This window comes from Taudactylus pleione, unplaced genomic scaffold (genome assembly GCF_031769625.1).
Source record: "Taudactylus pleione unplaced genomic scaffold, aTauple2 ptg000179l, whole genome shotgun sequence".
In the NCBI taxonomy this organism is placed as follows: Eukaryota; Metazoa; Chordata; class Amphibia; order Anura; family Myobatrachidae; genus Taudactylus; species Taudactylus pleione.
This window is the reverse complement of record NW_028284581.1, coordinates 21,327,523-21,349,933: the sequence shown is the minus strand read 5'-3', so window position 1 is coordinate 21,349,933 and position 22,411 is coordinate 21,327,523. Positions and strand designations below refer to the sequence as shown.

The window sequence follows — 22,411 nt, the reverse complement described above, 5'->3', positions numbered from 1 at the left end:
CCTTTAAAGTGGCCTGTTTCAGCACTTCATTTTTAAGCAGAGCTGTATTATGTTAAATAATTCAATAACATATGGAGTATAGCTCTATGTATGTTGAAGATTTTATTTATTCATTTAAATTAATGGAATTATTTAACCATTCATTTACTGACATTTGCCATCGTTCCAATTCTACTAATGGATATTCAGTACCATAGCTACTTATTCATAATATGATGTGGCTTTCAAAATATTGGCCTGCTGTCTGTTTACACCATGATGTCTGTGACACACAGGAGAGTCCACTTGTTTCGTGGTACTAAATTAGCCTGCAGCTTCTGCCTCCAGCTTAATGAATTCTGCAGGTCTGCAATGACCTAGGACAGGGGTTCCCAACCACGGTCCTCAAGGCACACTAACATTCCAGGTTTTGAGGATAGCCATACTGGAGCACAGGTGACTTAATTAGTACCTCAGTTATTTTGATTTAACTATCTGTGCTTAAGCCTGGATATCACCAAAACCAGGACTGTTAAGTTGGGTATCCACTACAAGATCTGAAAATGACTGCACGATTACGACATTGTAATCGTTCAGTCGTTTGTCAGTCGTGTGATGAGCCTGCACTGAACAAGCAGACGTTCAGTGCAGGGTTATCAATCATCTGGAAACATGCTGAACCTGACGATATCGTCAGGTTGACCAGCATGTTGGAAAGATGATAGATGTCTAAACGTACAGCAGGCACACGCATCGCTGGTCGTTTTAGACAATTTTGCAAACGATCGTTATCGTTCAATCGTTCATAAAAATCGCTAAGTGGATACCCCCCTTTAGTGTGCCTTGAGGACCGAGGTTGGGAATCACTGACCTAGGAGGTAGATGTTAGCTGCATCAGAGCAGTTTCCAGGGTACTTTCAAAAATTAACCGTTTGAGTGCATCCTTGTCCCTTCCAGTTAACAAGTTTTCTCATTTTGCCCTCTTCCTCCTTGTCCGACATCAGCGACTGAGAAACTCTTGTAATCCCTTCTCTTTAAGTAGTTCCTGGTTCACTCTTCAGTTACTACCATTTTTCAGCCAGGGAACTGATTTTGATTAAACTTTCACAGATGATCACCCAAATAATAATTTAATTAATTCTCATCCCCAAGTAGTAAAATAGCAGATGTTTCATCTACTATGTGGGAGGTGCTCCTCATCCACCCTGGTTTTATTGTAGTGGCTAAATAACCAGTTGTCACTGGCAGAAGAGTTTACAGCTCTGTCACTTCAGACAAGTGAAACATTTTCCTGGCTTATACAGAAGTTATGCTAGTTCACTCACAAGGTGATTGAACACCCATAATCCAATATTGCTGATCTTCTGACTGCATTTTGTAGTATGCTTGTATTTACTATAGATAAACACATGAAAGGTTAGAGTAAATCCCATACCTGACGGTCCTGTCTGTTATCATTTTAGGACATGTTTGTACCTCCCCTCTGGGAAATCTTGCAGAGTAGGTCCAAGGGGCAGGATGCAAATATCCATCATCATGGCTCACACCCCCTGCCAAACAGTAATGTGATTCATAACATGCAGGAACTGGGTCTATATTGACATGTCATAACGCAGTGGTTGGTGGGGGCTATAAAATGCGTCACCAAGTCTCCGTCCACTCCTCAAGAAAGAGCGCTGGTTTCTGGGAGGGTGGCCCACTCTCCCAGGGTCTAGGAGCATTTCCCATAATTCTGATAATAACATCATTTCCTTTTCCTTCATTTCCCTAAAATGCTACAGTACTTGTCCAGTCTTTTTTGTGTATTAAATATGTCAGGGAAACGCATTAAGGTCTTCACTTGAGGTAGTTTTAATCCTTTGGGTTTACCCCTGCACTGGACATATTTGCTTTATCTGTCCATTGGAGATCGAGAAGCTTTACAGCGCCCTTACCAGAGCTTTTCTCCAGGAATGGTTGTGGCTCACCTTCTAAGATCTTACATGGCAGTCAGAAGCTGTACACCCCGGGACCTGACTGAGGCTCATTGTGGCTCATCTCCCAGCCCTCTACCCTACTACCCAGATAACACAGAGGGCTGCCATCTCAGGACTTGACTGGGGCTGCATCAAGTCTGACATATTTTTGCCCACTTAACACTGAGATTTAAAGGGCCTTCGCATACAGCTTCTGGATCACATTTGGTGTGGTTGGCATATCCTTAGAGCCTGCAGCATATTGGACTACTTAAATGGTAATAGACTGACCAAGTGTGTGAGTTATTTACTGCTTTTATTTCATGGTGAAAAATATAAATTTCCTTACTGTTCCATATTGTGCTGGACTTTCAACCTTAGGAATATTTATAATTTTGCCATTTATCAGGTTGAGTGGCATATAACTCACTTTGTGTCAGTGTTTTAAGTTCAACCAGTAGATATTGTGTTTGTATATGTATTTTTTTATTTTGTTCAAATTCAATCTAATTATGTTGGATTAGTAAAAATTATGTGATAAATCACTTGCACCAGAACAACCTTTCTTCTTACATTTTTAAAGTGCATCTGGTAAAAGCAAATGGTGTACGTGTACCATACAAAATGGCTGATGTCCAACGGCACCACTTTTCAGCCCTATAAGCTCCTTCAGTTATCTCACCTGCAAGACAAACTCATGTTTTTACACGAGGTTATCCAGCATGTTTGCATTCGGCAAAGAACACTGATTTTCCTAGTTTCTGCTAGTATAGCTTTGTACACTCTGCTTATGCTGCCGTCTTCATACAGTAATATGCATGCTTCTCATATAAATACTCAAATATAAGGAGTAGGATCCTACAAAATGTCACTTTTAAAATGGCTAGCATTTTTTGTACCATTTTAAATGACCTTTAATGTCTTCTGTTCTTTTGGAAGCAAGGAGGGCTCGTACAAATTCTCAACCTCAAAAATACTGGAACTGAGCCATAGATATGCATTTATTCACAAGAGCTGTCCACACCAAAAATGTCTTCCTTACTTCAAACATTGAAAACTAACCATCACATATAAGTGGCAACAGTGCTGTAGTCTGGGGGGAAGGAGTCTCTCCTCACCTTAACAAAGCGGCCGACTGCTTCCACTTCCTCAGTTGCAGTGCCCACTCTACTTTCTTTTTAAAGCCAGAGTTCCATTCCCGGCAAAAATGAATGAATTTCTGTAGGGGGATCCAGACTGTTGTAGCAAAGGTGGTACCTACATGGAGCCACTCCAGCTTCTGGGCTCTATAGTGTCTGATCACTTTACACACAGGTTGGCTGGATGGAGGCAACATCAGCTGTTTTATAACATTTGATTTTGAAGATATTTGTCAACATACACAGATAATCAGTCAATGCTAAACATTACACCACGTTCAAAATCACTTTTCATGGATGCTGACTGCCTCACTTATGTAATTATAATATACTGTACTATCCTTTGACAAGAACATGGCAAGTGACAATAAGTTATATAATAGTGCATTACTCATTATCGGTTCGTAATTTGTATAACAACGCAGTAACTAGTACTTTGCATTCTTTTGTATGTAGTTGTCTTACTTATGTGTATTGGAAGTTAGTCTTTAGCAAAACATTTGTAGTCAATGTGCTGTACTATAATGTGTAGCAAGGCTAGAATGTAATACAGATTATTTGTATGTTTTTTTAGATTTTTATTTAATACAAACTTTTTAAGTAACTATTATCTGCTAGGTTTATTGTTCTGAAATTGCCTTTAACAACTTACCTGGCGATGTCGTATGTGATACGACCGGAGCCAGCTGTGCTACAACTGGCAAGGTCGCATCACATATGACCGCGGAGCCCCGCTCTGTGCCCAGACTGAAAAAGAGGATCTCCTCTGACTCCCCAGACTCCTTCCTAGACAGTGATGCGGTCTGTGGCCGCCAACATCACTGCCAGAATCGCACCCCAGAATGCTGAGAAAAAGAACTTAGTTCCCCTCCAAACACTATTTGGCTGATCTCTGCGTGTGCAGAAATCAGCTGCAGCAGGTGGGACTGATCATCCGTCCCACCTGACACTGCTCTCTGCATGTGAGGGAGGAGGGGGGTACCCATGGGAGTGGCAACTGCAGATGCGATGGCACTATATATAGGGAGGTCTGTACACACTGAATGTTCTGGTGTACAACCGACCGATATATTGTTCCCCTGCCGCATCCAGCACAAGAGCGCACAATAGTGCGTACACACTGGACAAAGTGGACAATTTGTTATTCCGATTAGCCTCAAAACAACAAATCATCCAATGTATCACCTAGTGTGTACCCAGCTTTAAGTGGTTAACAAAAGGTTCTAAAATGAGTAGAAGCAAAGTTAGCGGTGAGACCAAGAGCAATTGATAGTGTAATGAAAAAGACTTGTACATCACTGTGGTATTGAACCATAAAATTCAACGTCCTAATTTGACATTTCTAAGATACTTAATTGCACTTCATTGCTATATCCATTGAATAAAAACCACAAGCTATTTAGATGTTATTAGCTTTTGTCATACAAGCATTGTTTTCCTTTTTATCTAGGTCTCATCCAGCCCATCCCAAGGAATAGCCAATTTTTTCAGAGCTACTTTATTAATAGTTACACACATGAGGTTGATCGGCCATACAAATGTTATTACTGTCATCGAGCTTATAAGAAATCCTGTCACCTCAAACAACATATCAGGTAATGGAATACTGGTGACAAAGCATTCTTGTCAGAATTGTGTGAATATTACATCTATTTAAAAATGCATACTTGTTTAGAGTCTCCTGTAGGCTGCTGTAAATTGACATCTTGAAAGTTGAACTTTGTGATATAAGAAATATGGTATATCTTTTTTTTTCCCCACCAGATATTGATTGTACTGCCAAGGATCCATTTGCCTTGTAGTATTGTTTTCAGATGTACACTTTAAAATCAATTTAATGGAAAAAAAAATGAGATTTCACAATGTGTTCATTCAAACTTGTTTCCCAGAGCAGTGTTAATAGATAGCATGACTGTTTCCAAGCAAAACTGTCATGTACAGTATTGTTTTCTCTGCAAAATGATACAGCGGACAGATCTGATTATATGTAATAAATAGCCCTATGTTTGTTCTGATCACTTTGAGAGCAGATAATTCCAGATTTTAAATCTGAAAACCCTATTTCCAATTTGATACAGTATAATTTGAACAAATATAATATCTAAATAATAATTGTAGCTCTGTCCCATCTCCTCAATGCGCACAGTAAAAGTTTGTGTTCACTCCCCAATGGTTCCCACAGCAAGGAAGACAAAACAACTTCTAATTATGAATATGTGTGTATACGTGTGTATATGTATGTGTGTGTGTATATATATATATATATATATATATATATATAATCCAGCGAGGCGTGGACTCCACAAGACCTCTGAATGTGTCCTGTGGTATCTGGCACTAAGACATTGGCAGCAGTCCTGTAAGTTGCAAGGTGGGTCTCCATGGATCGAACTTGTTTTTCGAGCACATACCACAAATGTTCGATTGATTGATATCTGGGGATTTTGGAGGCCAAGTCAACACCTTGAACTCTTTCTCATGTTCCTCAAACCATTCCTGAACTATTTCAGCGCACATCATCCTGCTGAAAAGGCCACTGCCATCAGGGAATACTGTTGCCATGAAGGGTCGTAGATGGTACGTGTCAAAATAACATCCACACGAATGCCAGGACCCAAGGTTTCCCAGTAGAACATTGTCCATAGCATCACACTGCCTCCGCCAATTGCCTTCTTTCCATTGTGTATCCTGGTGCCATCTCTTCCCCCCCATAAACCATGCTCACACACCTGGCTGCCAACATGATGTAAAATAAAATGTAATTTATCAGACCAGGCCTTCTTCTTCTATTGCTCTCTGGTCCAGTTTTGATGCTGCCCATTGTAGGCACTTTCGGCAATAACCAGGGGTCAGTATGGGCACTCTCACCGGTCTGCTGTTATGCAGCCCCATGCACACTGTGTGGTTGACCCCTTTCTGTCATAGCCAGCATTAACTTTTTCACCAATTTGTGCTACAATAGCTGTTCTGTGGGATTGGACCAGACTGGCTAGCCTTTGTTATCCACAGGCATCAATGAGCCTTGGGCGCCCATGACCCTGCTGCCGATTCACCGATTGTTCTTCCTTGGACCACTTTTGTTAGGTACAAATCACTGCACACCGGGAACACCCACTAGGACCTGCCATGTTTTAGATGTTCTATCCCAGTCATCGTACTGTGACATCTTGGAAATGTCCATACCTGCTTCAGTTGTAATATGACATCTCATGAGTCAGTTTAAACACCGGCCATTCTGCTGATGGCAAGGCAATGTGATTTATCTGAGTTCAGAAAGGGCATATTAGTGGGTGCCTGACTGATGGGATAGTCCATTTCCGAAGTTCTGCGGACATTCAACATTCCTCAATCTACAGTGTCACGTAATGTATGTACCAGGAATACCACATGGAATGCATTTCCACTCACTAGACAGCGCAGTGGCCGACCATGGGTGCTTAATGATCATTACCAGTACGGTGACATCACCTACCATTACATACTGCTATCATGACTTTCTGTACTTAAGTGTGTGTGTATATGTGTATATATATATATATATATATATATATATATACATATGTGTATATATATATATATATATATATGTGTGTGTGTGTGTATGTATGTATGTATGTATATATATATATATATATATTGGTGTGTGTGTGTGGGATGATCTAATGCCATGTGGGGAGGTTTGAGGGATATTTAAGCCTCTTAGCATGTGGAGAAGTCTGTGGGGCATTTACAGGGCACATGGAGAGGTCTGTGAGCATTTAATCGACATGTGGAGAGACTTGATGGCAAAATTTATATATATATATATATATATATATAAAATAAATGTTCTGAAGTCAGCAAATACAGGAGAGCGCACTAGTGAGTTACATAGAGGTAAAATGAGTTAAACAGCAATCATAGCCACCACTGGTCACTCTGTTCTCAGCAGATGTAAGTAACTGAAACATGAAAACCAGTTCCACGGATCACCGCCGGCTCTGGACACTAGGCGGGTAGTGTTACAACGTCCACGTCTCAGGCCACTCCAACGCATTTTGTCATTTAATTACTTCATCCAGCCCTGGTGAAGTAAATGACGAAAACGTGTCTTTACCTCTATGTATGTAAGCATATATTTATGTAAAAATGTTTTTATTCTTTCACTCACTGGTGCTCTCTCCTGTACTTGCCTATTTCAGAATATATATATATATATATATATATATATATATATATATATATAAGCCAATGGTACTCCGGCACTCACTAGGCTGTAATCCAAAGCAACTTGCTCAGGTGCCTTCCTTGATAGGGAACAGCGTCCCCACAATACCAATCCAAAAAAGGCGGCACTCCGAGTCCATGTATTAATGAAAATAGTGTTTATTGACACATTCATCAACGTTTCGGGGCCATCTGCCCCTTCTTCAGGATGACAAAAACTTTTTGTCATCCTGAAGAAGGGGCAGATGGCCCCGAAACGTCGATGAATGTGTTTAATAAACACTATCTATTTTCATTAATACATGGACTCGGAGTGCCGCCTTTTTTGGATTGATATATATATATATATATATATATATATATATATATACCTTCAGGCCTCATGCCCATTAAATGCTCACAGACCTCTCCACGTGTCCTGTAAATGCCACACAGACTTCTCTACATGCTAAGAGACTTAAATATCTCTCAAACCTCCCCACATGCCCCTTAAATGCCCGTCAGATCCCCACATGCTCTCAGATGTCGGCCCATAGCAGTTTAATAGTGTATCCACCCCTAGTGTATTCCCCTCCACTAGTCGCTCGTGTATCCCCCTCCCCTGGCACCCCATAGTGTATTCCCGCTCCCACAAGCGCCGTAGTGTATCCTCCCCCCAGACAAGCTCCACCTATTTCGGGAAGCTATAATGGGTATGATTCACGCATATTGCCTCCTCTGCAGTCCCAGTACAGTCCTCTGGTTGCTGCCCCTAGCCACACACAGGCTGCTCTGATCCTGAGCAGAGGGTGAGGGAAGGGAGGGGCAGCACACTCTCCATGGTCTCCTTCCCTTTCTATGACGTAAAATAAGTGATTGACAACTCAGGACAGCGCTACTGATTGGTCAGAGTGTGTCCTGAGGAACCCGGCATCTTGATTCTCCACTGTCAATTATTGGGTAAAATATGCGCTATAGTGCGTAAGTGCGAACTCTGGTACCAGAATGAGGCATGACCGTGGCAAGTATGATACATATTCACAACGTGCATGGATCTGATCGGATTACTAGGGTAGAGACTGTGGAGGTCCATCCTCATGGGAGAAAAACTGAGCCTTAACCTCGATGAACGTATGATCCCTGTCATTAAGCAATAGGTGAACTTCTTCATAATTGCTTCTTTAGGGCAGATAGCAGGAGAACAGGTGTTTTATTTATTTTCAAAATAGTTGCATCCAAAAGTTTGAGCAAACTGACTAAAATAGTTCCATACAAGACGGTGTCTATTTTTAGCTCATTCAGACCCGCTCGCAAGATGCGGTCGCTTGCTGGCAAAAAGGGGCCGGATATTTACATTTAGGCTTCCAAAATCAGATCGCAAAGACTGGCTTGCGCACTGCGAATTATACGCATGCGCAGATGGGTGAAAATCACGCACAGCGATAAAGCACAACTTAGCGAGTGGGTCTGAATCAGGTCCTATGCCTCTTGTCAAATTCCCTTGGGACTGGTAATCTCACTGAAGCACTCTGAATTCTGAGGCTTATGGCAGAAAACTATTTATGGATCAAATGACTAGTATGTTCTATTTGATGATTTTTTTTTTGTGTACATTTCATTTAGAAATCTATTATACATGTTGACAGGTGCACTTAACGGATAACTGACATTTTGTATATTTTTCCTTTTTGAAATATGTGAAGTTTAATACAAATATGTTTCTCTTTCTATTCTTCTTAGGTCTCATACCGGTGAAAAACCTTTTAAATGTAATCAGTGTGGCAGAGGATTTGCATCGTCTGGTGTCTTGAAAGCCCATATTAGAACTCACACAGGATTAAGATCCCACAAGTGTCCTATATGTAATGGAGCTTTTACAACTAGTGGAAGCCTCCGGCGTCACATGGGTATTCATAATGACTTGCGACCATATATGTGCCCTTATTGCCAGAAAACATTTAAAACCTCCTTAAATTGCAAAAAACACATGAAAACTCACAGGTAAATTATAATCCTATCCATGTTGTGCAATATTTGTATTTCTTTTGAAAGCCAGTATGATATTTATTCTCTACTTACAGTTGTCGAATTTGTGATAGGTTTGATGAAGCCTCAGTGCACCACCATCCTTACTTATGTGTTTAGTACTATGTAGTAGTAATCCAAACTTATCAAATAACAATAGATCTTTGGGATAAAATAAGTGGCAAAGAAACATGATATTATGAGGAACCTTCTCTTAAAAGCTTATGGGAGTATGCAAATAACCCATATAAAGAGGTCACTGCAGCTACTTAACTCGGCCAGCGCAATTCTATTGAGTGTTAAGCACAATGATCATGCAATAGGTGGATTAATTGAAGTCACGGTAAACAAAAATTTTTACCCTCTGCAAATTGCTTTCTCCCTCCTAAATCTGTCGATGGACATTAGGAACCATTGCAAACATGCACTGACATTTTCAATATACAGTATCTTTGCCTGCTACACAACTATGGAAAGGTTTTCTAGCTACAACATATATGCATTGTTCCCCATGTGACTGCTTGTAGTACAGCAGGAAGTCGTTCACAGACTACTTTCTCCCCTAGTGAATAGTGAACAGTCTTTAATATTTAAATTAGTGTAGTAGCTGAATATTGCTAAATATGCAAAGTAGATAGTGGTCTATGTATCAAGGAAAAAAAGAAGAGGCATGGTTCATCCCTGCACTTTCCTCCATTTTTACTGTCAGACACAGGCCACAAAGTGCTGTTTAACAGAGTAATATCGCACAGTTTGCAGCGCCCCGACCATCCTCACTGTGCCAAGATCACCAATCATCTCAGCAGAGGTCATCAATGCTCAATTTTGCAGCAAAGACACATTTATATATAATACCTCAATATCACATACAGCTACGCTCGCACCAACAAAAGAGCATTAGAACTCCGTGTACATAGAACGTTTTAGATTTTTTTGTGGGAAAATCCCTGTACCTCTTTAATAATATTTGGTTACTTTCTCTAGACATTGTATGTAACTGGTATCTGTTCTCTGTAGAAATAGGTATTTGTGCTATATCACTTTTCCAATAGCTGCATGAAATACAGAGTTAGTCAGCCCTCTGTGTTTGCATGATAAACGTTGACATTAAACAGTGGGCCTGATTCAGACCCGGTAGCTCTGACAGAGTGCTCGCTCTGAATCAGGGCCGGGTTTTTTTTTTTTTTTTGGAGCGGCTTCTAGGCCGCTCGCATAGCTGTGGGTGACCACCCACAGCTATAGCGAGCGGCCATGATGATGGTCGCGATGGTCAAGACCATCGCAACCATCGGGCTTGCGACGAGACCCTTGTGGTAGGGTCTCGTTCATCGCAAGCCCCAGAGAGCTTTCGGCTCTATCAGCCGGAAGCTCTCCAATGACATCACTTGTGATGTCAGTGGGGCCGCCCCCAAATGGCAGGTGTTCTCATGGGAATGCCTCCATTTGGGCAAGTGTTCTCATGCGCACCCCCCCCCCGGCCCGCCCACCAAAGGGGGCGAGCTGTTACTCAACATCGACAGCTCGCCCCCTTTGGTGCGAGACCCGGAGCGACGGATTCCCGTCGCTAGCCGGGTCTCGCGCATTCGCATGACGGAGCCAGCTCCGTCGTGCGCATGCGCCACCATCGACCCGGTTGCGAGCGCTCAGCGCTTGCGACCGGGTCTGAATCAGGCCCTGTGTGCATTATTAGCATTTCACTCTTATTACCATTTCACTCCTGTCTCATCTTATAGCAGTCACCCCAGGAGTCTTAGAGTGCCTGGCAGGCTCATGAACAGCTCAGCATTTGATACATTCAGATTGTGTAAGACAACATAATCAATCCACAATCTTTGATTCTTGAAAAGCTTAGCGTACGGAGATTACAAACAGCAGGGGAGATTGATCGCACCCACACAGTGCCACTGTGGGCGGGTCCCCTTCTGTCCAGGAAAGGGACTCCAGTCCCGGGTTTCCCCCCTTGATGGCAGCCTTGCTAGACATGGTCTTCAAAGTTGGTCTGCAGTGTGATTTCAGGGAGTGATTCAGCTGCGGACACAGGGCCTGATTCAGGCCCGCTCGCGAGCGCTGAGCGCTCGCAAGCGGGTCGATGGTGCCCTAGTGCGCATGCGCACGATGGAGGGAGCTCCGTCGTGCGCATGCGCGAGACCCGAATAGCGACGGCCAAGCCATCGCTATGGATCTCGCACCAAAGGGGGCATGCTGTCGATGGTGACTGACAGCACGCCTCCTTTGGTGGGCGTGCCGGGGCCGTTGCTGCCCAGACTGAGGCGTTCCCATGGGAACGCCTACCGTCTGGGGCTGACCCCACTGACACTAGTGATGTCAGTGGGAGTGCTTTTGGCTCCGATAGCCAAAAGCACTCCTGGGCTTGTGGCAGCGAGACCCTACCGCAGGGTCTCATCGCAAGCCCGATGGTCGCGATGGTCTTGACCATCGCGACAATCTTTTTGGCCGCTCGCATAAGCTGTGGGTGGCCAGGAGGCCGCTCCAATAATAGGTAGGAGGGCCCTGATTCAGAGCGAGCGCTCTTGTCAGAGCGTCCGGCTCTGAATCAGGCCCACAGTGACAGGGATCATGTAGATCCCGAATTCTTGGGAATCTGTGCATGCACCTGACCCGTCTGCGCATGTGCCTGACTCGTACTGTACATGTGCAGAACAGTTCCGCCGGGTGAGTGACACAATGGCCACTCAGCCGGCCGAAGGAATCTCAGATGATCCGGTGCTGCGTCCTTGGATGCAGCACGGATTGTTAATGCATGCAGGAGGCGTGGCACCTCCTGCTGCATTATCATATTACAGCTATATCAGCTGCTAACCTGTTAGCAGCTGTGATAGCATATCCGTCCGCAGCTGAATCACCCGCTCTGTTCTGCAGTGATTTCTGAAACTCAAGTGATTTGGAAAAAAAATGATTTCTGTGTTGTAAGTCAGTCAGCTCCTGATATAACCCTTCCAAACGGTAGAAGAATACAACTGCCTGCACTGTCATTTACTCCTTATGTGCATTGTTATCCAGGTTATAGGCGAGGAATACTGTATGTAAACAAAAAATGAAAGCTGCAGGTGTACTTCAGGGTCCGGTCTTCAACCTGTACAACACCGGGTATCCCAGCTAGTGCAAAATAAACAAGCATATGTTGTTGGGATAAATTGCTTATGAGAATTTCTCTTACATTTTGTTTTTGCCCTTTCCTGATATAAAAGCATTAGTGGCTAGGCTCTCGTTACTGTCTGTATTCTGTCTTACTTACAGTTGCTGTAATTACTAATTGCAATCAGGGCCACAATTGTCTCTATGTAAAAAAAGGGCCCTAGACTGCACACCCTAAATATATATATATAATGGGAGGTGCTACCTGTGGAGACTATTGTTCAATACACAAAAAGAAGAATTAGAAGTGCACAACTCCATGATTATGCCAAAACCTCTGTTCATTTATTGCAAAATGTATTATATTATATATAATTAGTAATGTTGGAGTTGTGAACTTGTAATTCCACAATTGTCTCTAACCTACTTTTACCATGCACAGGATGTTTGTAGGTTATTATGATTTTTTGTTGTTTTTTTTTTTTTTTAGTTTTTGTGATTTCATGGAACAATTGCCTTATACCATGGATGTCTCCCCAAATAATGTTACATGTTGTCGAGAAGGCAAGCCCAGCTTTCCAGAAAGAGCAATAATTTTTACAGCTATATTTATTTCTTTTGCAAATGTGAAAAAAGATTCTCTATTTATTAAATGTTGCAAAGTGCTGTTCTCAATTATAATCAAAGCTATTTAGACGGTAATATGACATCTTTCTTTAGGAAGTGCGCATTTCCATTAAAATGTCATGTCACTGGCAGTATGACTACAAGTAGTTTTCCACTTAATTTTCTTCTTTCTTGAAATACGAGAACATAGATGAGTTTGGAATGATTGTAGATTATAATTTTGGAGGAAGAAGAGGGTGTAATTCACTAAAATGATTATTTCGTTTGAATAGAGAAAAAAACAATACATATATTCCTATTTATACTCTTTCGGATCTAAAGTCCATGTCACTATTTGTTACCGTATTTTCAGTTTTATACGTCTGAATGACTTCTACAGATGTGTCCTCATTCACCAATCCTCAATACGCCATGTGGTGCGGGATGTTTGGTGCAAGTGAGCCATCAGGTCCCATGTGACTCGGCTGGCGCAGTGCGTCTTTTTTTTAGCCCAAAAATGCGTCTCTTGTTGCAATTAGATGTGAGAAATCGCTTCAAGAGAGTGCACTGATTAATTTGATATGTGACACTTGCATATCTGTGTGTATTCTAAGCACAACTGTACTTGGTGTGGAAAAAAGCCATGGCTGCTGCATCGTAGGACTTTGTTTACAGATATTTTCTAAGACGTACACAAATATATGTGTTGCATAACTAATTAGTGCAGTCTAGTGGGAACGGTTTTTCACATTTGATTGCGACGATGTATTTTTGGGCAGAAAAAGATCCAAAAAGGCGCTTGGCGCAAGCTGAGTCACATGGGACATGGCGCGAGAAGAAGGGCTGTTTGGCACCACTGCAGCAATAGTGTATGAGGACACATCAGTGATTCAAACGAATTGCATTCACTCATGAAGGGATGATGTGCTACATATATGTATGTATGTATGTTTGTTTTAGGGATGTGCAGGCTCGGATAGGTTCGAGTTTGCACGTGGAGTTCGGATTTTTCCCTCCAAAAAAACGGAACTCAGAACGAGGCAAAACGTCATCTTACATGGACGAACATCATCATTCCTGGACAAAAGACCAGGAATGATGATGTTCGTCCATGTAAGATGACGTTTTGCCTCGTTCTGAGTTCCGTTTTTTTGGAGGGAAAAATCCGAACTCCACGTGCAAACTCGAACCTATCCGAGCCTGCACATCCCTAGTTTGTTTATATGTTTTTTGTTACTTTTGTTGCTGCTATTATATAAAAGGTGTAATATACTGACATTCAGATTAGGAAAAATGAGCTCTAAAATATTGCATAACTCTGCTACTAGATATTCGATAATATGTACCACCAATCCTAAATTTCTCTCTTGCACAATTTGAATTGTTGACATTTATGCACATTCAACAAATTGTTTCCAACATTTCAAAATGTATAAGTATGCATTGCTGAAAATGATGTTGCACTTCACATGGTCATGGTATTTGATCTCTGTGACCATCATCTTTTCTTCTAGGTATGAGGTTGCACACCAGCTCCAGCAACACCAACCCGTACCTCCAGAAGAAACAGCGGTAGATCAAATCCATGTGTCTAATCAGATACAGGTAGAAATAGAAGCGGCTGGTCTTCATCAGTCGAGCAATGTAGCTGCACAGGAAGAAGCTATTTTACAGCTGAGCCCACAGCCAGATATGGGAACAGTCTCCCCTGCACTAGAGCAGGCACTCGCTGATCAACACCTAGAAACTGATGAAGGTAAACACTTAACCCATGCAGGAGAAGTGTAAATTGTACTGTATGCTGTCAGTGTTAGCCAGAGTTATGTATAATCCATGGGTCAGTCAGAAAACCTCTGTCAGACCTTCCAAGGAGCCATGTAAGAGGTTCTCCTTCTCTGATACATTGGAAAGTTAGCACCAAAGCTAAATTCTTGGTAGAGCTCCCCCAGTTTAAATAAGTTAACCTTGGCAAAGCAAATCGGGAACGGTCTCACACTATTCACAGTGAGAAACCTCTTCTAATTGGCTGCCTTATAGTGGCAGAAAAACCTGAAGAGTTGCACTGTGTAAAAAAAAAAAAATGTGAACCTCACATCAGAGTCCAACAGTATTGGAGTACAGAGTACAGTATTACATTTGAGCCACTTCTTGAATTACATTTTTATTAATTAAGTTATTTATATGCTGTAGCACACACCTGATAGGCAAAACCAGTGCTAATGGCTGCCAATCAAAAAATATATGTGGACAAAAAGAAGCGTGCCCAACATAACTGAAACTAAAGGTGACCTATAAGCACAATTTACTTCATTTAATGTTTGCTGAATTTCTCAATAAGAAACTTTTGCCCCAGAGGTGCCATGGATAAAATGCTGATACTCTAGGGCCCCGTGATTCAAACAATTTTTGGGAACCACTGTAATAGAATAAAGCTGGGTACGCACTTAGCGATTTTTTTTTTTTAACGATTTGACTGATTCTGATGGATCGGAACGATAAATTGTCAAAATTGTTAAGTGTGTACGCTCTATGTCGAGCGGAGCACGCTCCCGTGGGTTTGTCAGCCACATCGTCAGGTCGGACATATCTGCAGCCCAACCTGACGATGTGGTTGACAACCCCATGCAGTGGGATGCGGTAGGGGCCGACATCTCGGGCGGTCAGGAATTGTATCGTCTATTGTGTACCGGCCGCCCGATATGGCGGCCCGTCTGGTCTCTGGGTACACACGTCGTTTAGTGTGTGCCCAGCTTATGATAGAGCAAATAACTGTGTTCCTGGACAAACCTTGTTGCAATGCAAGGGATGCAAATACATACTACTTTTTGCATGCAGGGTAAATACTGGCTACTTTTGCGTGTAGCCCACAAATGCTGAACAACTTTATTTTTACACTGCAATTTATATTTGTTTTGACACATGCCTCCCAAATCTTAATCTCTCTGCACATGTTAAATATATCCCACCTGCAGTGCAATATGGTTTTACCAAGGTGCAAAGTTACTTGCTTTTTTTTTTAACTCTAATCCCAAATTTGAATCGGGCCCAATGTTATCAACAGGTCTGCCGAATGCACCCTAATGACCAATATGAAATAGACAGCAACTTAGTAATATGCCTACAATACAGACAGTAATTCTAGTGATTGACATACAATATAGTATGTCCTAGTTCCCACCATATAATACAGAGAGCATTCTAGTGATTATCATACAATAAACAGAATCCTAGTTTTCTACTTCAGGGTCCATAGGGGTCCACAGGGTGACCTTGGGGTATAGTTGGATCCTGGATCCTCGGGCACCACAGAGTTAAAGCTTTCAGCTGCTCCCAGGATGCACTTGGGTCCATCCTCCCCTATACCCCGCCCCCGAGCCACAGGCACCTCAGTTTAAGATGGTGCCCGGCCGGAGTCGGGTCACCCTGCAGGAGCAGCCCCCTAAAGCTTTTTATTTTTATCTAAATTTATTTTCAGTAAGTTATTTCTTCAGAGCGGCAGCGATGGGCTGTCTGTAAAGACGCCCACGCTGCCGCTCCTTCTCCCTGCTGGCGCCGCGACGCCAGCACTGAACTGGGGATCGCGGCGGGGGAAGCCAGAGTCTGTACTAGCCGGACTCTGGTTTCCCCCGGGACTGCTGCCGGAGACGCCGGGGAGATCCAGGTAAGCCGCGCACCGCTGATTAGCGGCGGTGCGCGGGTTCCTTTTAAAAATGCAGTCCCATGCCCCCGATTCTAGGGGACAGACCGGGGACGCTAGCGGTGGCGGCGGGCCCCCCCTCCAGCGGAGGCATACCCCGCCAGACCACTAGACCACCAGGGTAAATAAGGCAAGCGGGATGCCGGCAACCTTGGGGGTTAATATGCTAGCCAGGGGAGGAAGCCTTCCCTGCCTAGCGGCTCCTCCCCTCAGCTCAGCGCGCCTTTCAGCACGTAGTCTGGCATCGCTGAGCTGCAGTTACACGGCCACTCCTCCTCTGAGGTCTCCAGCAGCCATTTTCTCTGTGGCAGTGCGGATACTCTCAGGGAGCACGCGGACCGGTCCCCCTGTGTACGTCTCCCCCGACAAGGACAGTGTACACAGCACTATAGCCCTCCCAGACACTGAATCTGGGCAGGTTGATTGTAGTGGAAAAGTGCAGTGAGTATATCTTCCTGCATGGTATGTGACTTTTGCTAGTGCTGCCTGTCTGTGCTAATTTCTACTTACTGTTAGCTTATTCCTATCCCCTTCCTTCTCCTACAAGCCCTGAAGGTGTGCGGGGGAAGGGTGTTTCTACTGACCTCACTTATATAGATCACGTATTTGTGAGGTCCGTCACATATGGTTGTGTGCTACACAGTACCATATTGTGGGCTGTTGTCCAGCACACTGGTGAGTGCGCACGTTTTCTTCCTGTGTCATAACTGTATATTTAATTATATAGTCGGTCATGTCTGAGGAGGAGATTGAGCACTCCGTGGCTCCGGTATTGTTCTCCTGCAGGCGCTGTTCTGCAGGAGTGGATAGGGAGAATTTGTCACAGGACGGCCTGTGCGGACGGTGCCAGGCGATCCCTGGTACGTCTAAACCTCCTATGTCGCAGGAGCCACCATGGATGATGTTTTCCCAGGTGCTGGTGTCCATCGCGGACCGTCTGTCGGTCCCGACTGCCGTCCCTACTAGGGCGTTGCCCCAGCCTACCATCCCCCTTTCCCCGGGTGTCCCACAATTATTGCAGACTCCCCCAGGGTCTCAGCCTGTTGGTCCCTATGCAGGGTTGCCAATGTATATACAGTCCACCCTGGTGGCGCAGCAGGCTGTGGTGCCGTTTCAGGCTCCTGTGGCAGCTCCTCCACCCTGGGTGGATGCGCTTTCCCACACTGTCCAAGATTTGGCGGCAGCATCTTCGGCTTTTCAGTCGATGTTGCGCAGTGATGTGCCCTCCAGGGCATCTAAACGCACAGTTATGGCGCAGGCTGCGCATTTTTCGGACTCTGAGGGGTCCTCGGATGATGGCAAGGTGCAGGATGACTCAGCCTCAGATGCCTCAGTCCAGGAGGTAGACACTAAGTCTTCCATCAATGTGCGGGCTCTGGTTAGGGCGGTGCGGGCCATTCTTCTGATTGAGGATGAGGCTCCCGCTCCCAAGTCGAGGTATCCTAGTTTTAAAAAAGCTAAGGTTACTTCTGCAGCGTTCCCTTTGTCTGATCAGTTGACGGATCACATGGCGGTGGCCTGGCAGACGCCCAGTAAGCGATTCCTGCCACAGAAGCGGTTGGCGTCCAACTATCCGTTTCCGGAGGCGCATTGTAAGAAATGGGAAACTCCGCCTGCGGTTGATTCCCATGTAACACGCCTCATCAGGAGTGCTACTTTGCCATTGCCGTCTATATCCTCGCTGAAGGATCCTACGGACAGGAAGGTGGAGACTTGTCTAAAGTCTATTTATTCTCTCTCAGGGGCTGTGGCCCGGCCGTCCATGGCCATCTCCTGGGTGGCCAAGGCCATTGAGGGTTGGGCCAACGCCTTGGAGGATACGTTTACGGATGAAGCTCCGGATGTCCAGAGGGCGTTGTTAGGACAGATGAGAGATGCCGCTTCCTACATTGGAGAAGCATCTTTGGATGCTAGCTTGCTGACCTCTAGGGTTTCGGCGGCAGCAGTGTCTGCTCGCAGATCCTTGTGGTTGAGGTCTTGGAGAGCAGACGCTGATTGAAAGAAAGGCTTGGAGGCCTTACCTTTTAATGGAGAGTTACTATTTGGTCCGGACCTGGACAAAATAGTAGATACCCTGGCAAAGTCCAAGTCAGCCTTCCTCCCTTCAGCTTCGACACCTGCTAAGGTCCGGAGCTCGGCCTTTCGCTCCTTTCGGGTTCAGGCAAAAGGTCAGTCCTTCCTGAGGCAGTCCGCAACCAAGACCGCCTCAAAGCCAAAGAAGCAAGCCTGGAGTGCTAGGCGCCCTTCTTCCAAGCAAGAAGATAAGCCTTCGGCATGATGGGGTGGGCCTCCCTCTGGGGGACCTCAGAGTGGGAGGCCGACTTCTTCAATTCGCCCAGTGCTGGCACAATACCACCACGGATGCCTGGGTGCGAGAAGTGATCTCCCAGGGGTACGCCCTGTCTTTTCGGCACCGGCCGCCTCGCCAGTTTTTTTGCACAAGTCCTTCTCAGGACAAAACCAAGGCCTTGCAGGTTCAGGAAGCCATAGAGGCCTTGCTGATGGCGGGGGTCATTATACCCGTGCCACAATCTCAACGTGGGATGGGGTATTACTCTACGCTGTTTCTGGTGCAGAAACCCAATGGCTCTCATCGCCCCATCCTCAATTTAAAGTCCCTGAACAGATTTCTCAGGGTTCCCAAATTCAGGATGGAAACTTTGCGTTCCATCATTCTGGCGATGGAACCGGGGGATTATATGGTCTCCCTGGATATCCAGGACGCCTACCTCCATGTGCCTATAGCAACTTCGCACCAACGGTTTCTGCGGTTTGCTATTCTCCACAACCACTACCAATTCAGGGCTCTACCCTTTGGCCTCTCCACGGCACCAAGGGTATTTACCAAGGTGATGGCGGTCATGGTGGCTCACCTTCGGAGCCAGGGGATACGGTTGCTATCGTATCTAGACGACCTCCTCTTGCTGGCAAGCTCCCCAGAGGTACTGATCCAGCATCTCCACCTGACGGTCGCTTGTCTACAGGCGTACGGGTGGTTGATCAACTGGAAGAAGTCCTCCCTCATCCCATCTCAGCGGATGGTTCATTTGGGGGCCCTTCTGGACTCTCGTCAACAACGGATTTTTCTGACTCCAGAGAAGGTCTCCTCCTTACAGCTGCAGATTCACAGTTGTCTGAGCAGGGGCAGAGTGTCGGTGCACTCAGCGATGAGAGTTTTGGGGTCCATGGTGTTGGCATTCGACATGGTGGAGTTTGGCCAGTTCCATTCCAGGCCCCTGCAGAGGCTGATTCTTTTGGAATGGAACGGATTGCCACACAGGATCTGCTCTCAGATGCTGGTGTTGTCCTCGGAGGTGCGTCTGTCCCTGGCCTGGAGGCTACAGACGGCTCATCTCCTCGAGGGGCGCCCCTTTTGGATCCCGGAGTGGGTTCTGCTCACGACAGATGCCAGTCTCCGGGGTTGGGGGGTGGTGACAGGCTCCTTGTCACTTCAGGGTCATTGGTCAGCAGAGGAAGCGATTCTTCCCATCAACATCCTGGAACTGCGGGCAGTGTACAGAGCCCTGCAGTCGTCCGGCACCGCTCTTCATGGAAGGGTCGTTCAAGTGCAGTCGGACAACGCCACCACGGTGGCGTACATCAATCACCAGGGAGGGACTCGCAGTCGAGCTGCGATGTCGGAGGTTTCCCGCGTCCTGGCTTGGGCGGAGCGCTATCTTCCAGCTCTCTCGGCAGTCTTCATCCCGGGAGTCCTCAATTGGGAGGCGGACTTCCTCAGCCGTTACGACGTGCATCCCGGGGAATGGTCGCTTCATCCAGAGGTATTCCAACTACTCGTGGACAAGTGGGGGCTGCCGGAACTGGACCTGATGGCATCCCGTCACAATCACAAGCTGCCCGTATACGGGTCAAGGACAAGGGACACAGGCGCAAGTCTAATAGACGCGCTGTCGGTGAAATGGTTGTTTCGCCTGGCTTACTTGTTCCCTCCGATATCTCTGCTGCCTCGGGTCCTGCGCAAGTTCAAGCAGGACAGAGGCACACTGATCCTGGTGGCCCCAGCGTTGCCCAGAAGGCCGTGGTACTCCGATCTGCGGAGCCTGTCCATCGACGCTCCGTACCTCCTACCTCAACGACGGGACCTGTTGTCTCAGGGGCCCTGTCTTCACCCGGATCTGGGTCGACTATCTTTGACGGCGTGGCTCTTGAGACAGCCGTCCTGAGGTCTCGGGGCTTTTCTAGCTCCGTTATTACTACCATGCTGAGGGCGCGCAAGCCTGCTTCCGCGAGGATCTACCACAGAGTGTGGCACACTTACTTTCAGTGGTGCGAGGCCAGAAGATATGATCCCCAGGTGTTCCGGGTTTCGCGTATTCTGGCTTTCCTTCAGTCGGGTTTGGACTTAGGATTACGTCTTTCCTCACGGAAGGTGCACGTGTCTGCTCTGTCGGTGTGGTTCCAGCGCAGGATTGCTGCTATGCCGGATGTACACACCTTTTTCCAGGGTGTTTTAAGAATCCAGCCTCCCTTTGTGCCACCTGTGGCCCCGTGGGATTTGGCGGTGGTTCTTCGGGCCTTACAGGGTCCTCCTTTTGAGCCCTTGGAGTCAGTGGAGCTCAAGTGGCTAACTTTTAAGACGGTTTTCCTCTTGGCAATTGCTTCTGCCAGGAGAGTTTCGGATTTGGGGGCGCTTTCCTGTCGTCCCCCTTTTCTGGTTTTTCATCAGGACAGAGCGGTGCTTCGCACTCGTCCTGATTTTCTGCCTAAGGTGGTTTCCAGGTTCCACATTAATCAGGAAATTGTTGTACCAGCCTTTCAGTCGCCTGATCTTTCGGCTGGGGAGGCTTCCTTAGACGTTGTCCGTGCACTCCAGGTTTATGTGGACCGGACTAGTTCGGTGAGGAAGTCGGATTCTTTGTTTATCCTCTTTGGTTTTCACAAGAGGGGTTGGCCTGCCAGCAAACAGACTCTGGCCCGTTGGCTTCGTTCTGTTATTATTGAGGCTTATATGCAGGAGGGTTTACCTGTTCCAGCCTCTGTTAAGGCTCATTCCACTCGGTCTGTGGGCCCTTGGGCTGCTAGCCGTGGCGCCTCTGCTGTTCAGCTGTGTAAGGCGGCCACCTGGTCTTCCATTCAGACCTTTTTGAGGTTCTATGCGTTTGACACCTTTGCCTCTCAGGATGCATCCTTTGGGCGCCGGGTTCTCCTATCAGCACAGGAGCGTCCCCGCTTTGCTTTGGGACATCCCGAAGGTCACCCTGTGGACCCCTATGGACCCTGAAGTAGAAAACAAGAGATATGGTAAGAACTTACCTTTGTTATCTCTGTTTCTACGAAGTCCATAGGGTCCACAGGGCACCCGCCCTGACGCACCTGGCTTCATATGGGCTCTGTGACTGGTCACCGTTTTTCCGTCTCCCATTTCTGTGAGTATGGTTCTTGTGTGTTCCAGTCTTCCTTCTCTCTGTTTCGTCTCCTCCTCCGGCCTGGGCTGCTTACCAACTGAGGTGCCTGTGGCTCGGGTGCGGGGTATAGGGGAGGATGGACCCAAGTGCATCCTGGGAGCAGCTGAAAGCTTTAACTCCGTGGTGCCCGAGGATCCAGGATCCAGCTATACTCCAAGGTCACCCTGTGGACCCTATGGACTTCGTAGAAACAGAGATAACAAAGGTACGTTCTTACCATATCTCTTGTTATCACCATGCAATACAGAGAGCATGCTAGAAACAGCATCCTAATGACTGACATGCAATATAGATTACATTCCT

At 45.7% G+C, this 22,411-nt stretch overlaps 1 protein-coding gene across 2 annotated transcripts in view; it reads left to right on the top strand.

Annotated features, from left to right (window-relative positions):
• ZNF236 (zinc finger protein 236) overlaps positions 1–22,411 on the top strand; it is a 192,347-nt gene that overhangs the window by 67,988 nt on the left and 101,948 nt on the right. For both annotated transcript variants that reach the window (XM_088475911.1, XM_088475912.1), the window contains exons 13-15: positions 4,524–4,668; positions 8,999–9,259; positions 14,500–14,741. In XM_088475911.1, the coding sequence (XP_088332037.1) occupies positions 4,524–4,668; positions 8,999–9,259; positions 14,500–14,741 (648 nt within the window). The remainder of the gene's footprint in view (positions 1–4,523; positions 4,669–8,998; positions 9,260–14,499; positions 14,742–22,411) is intronic.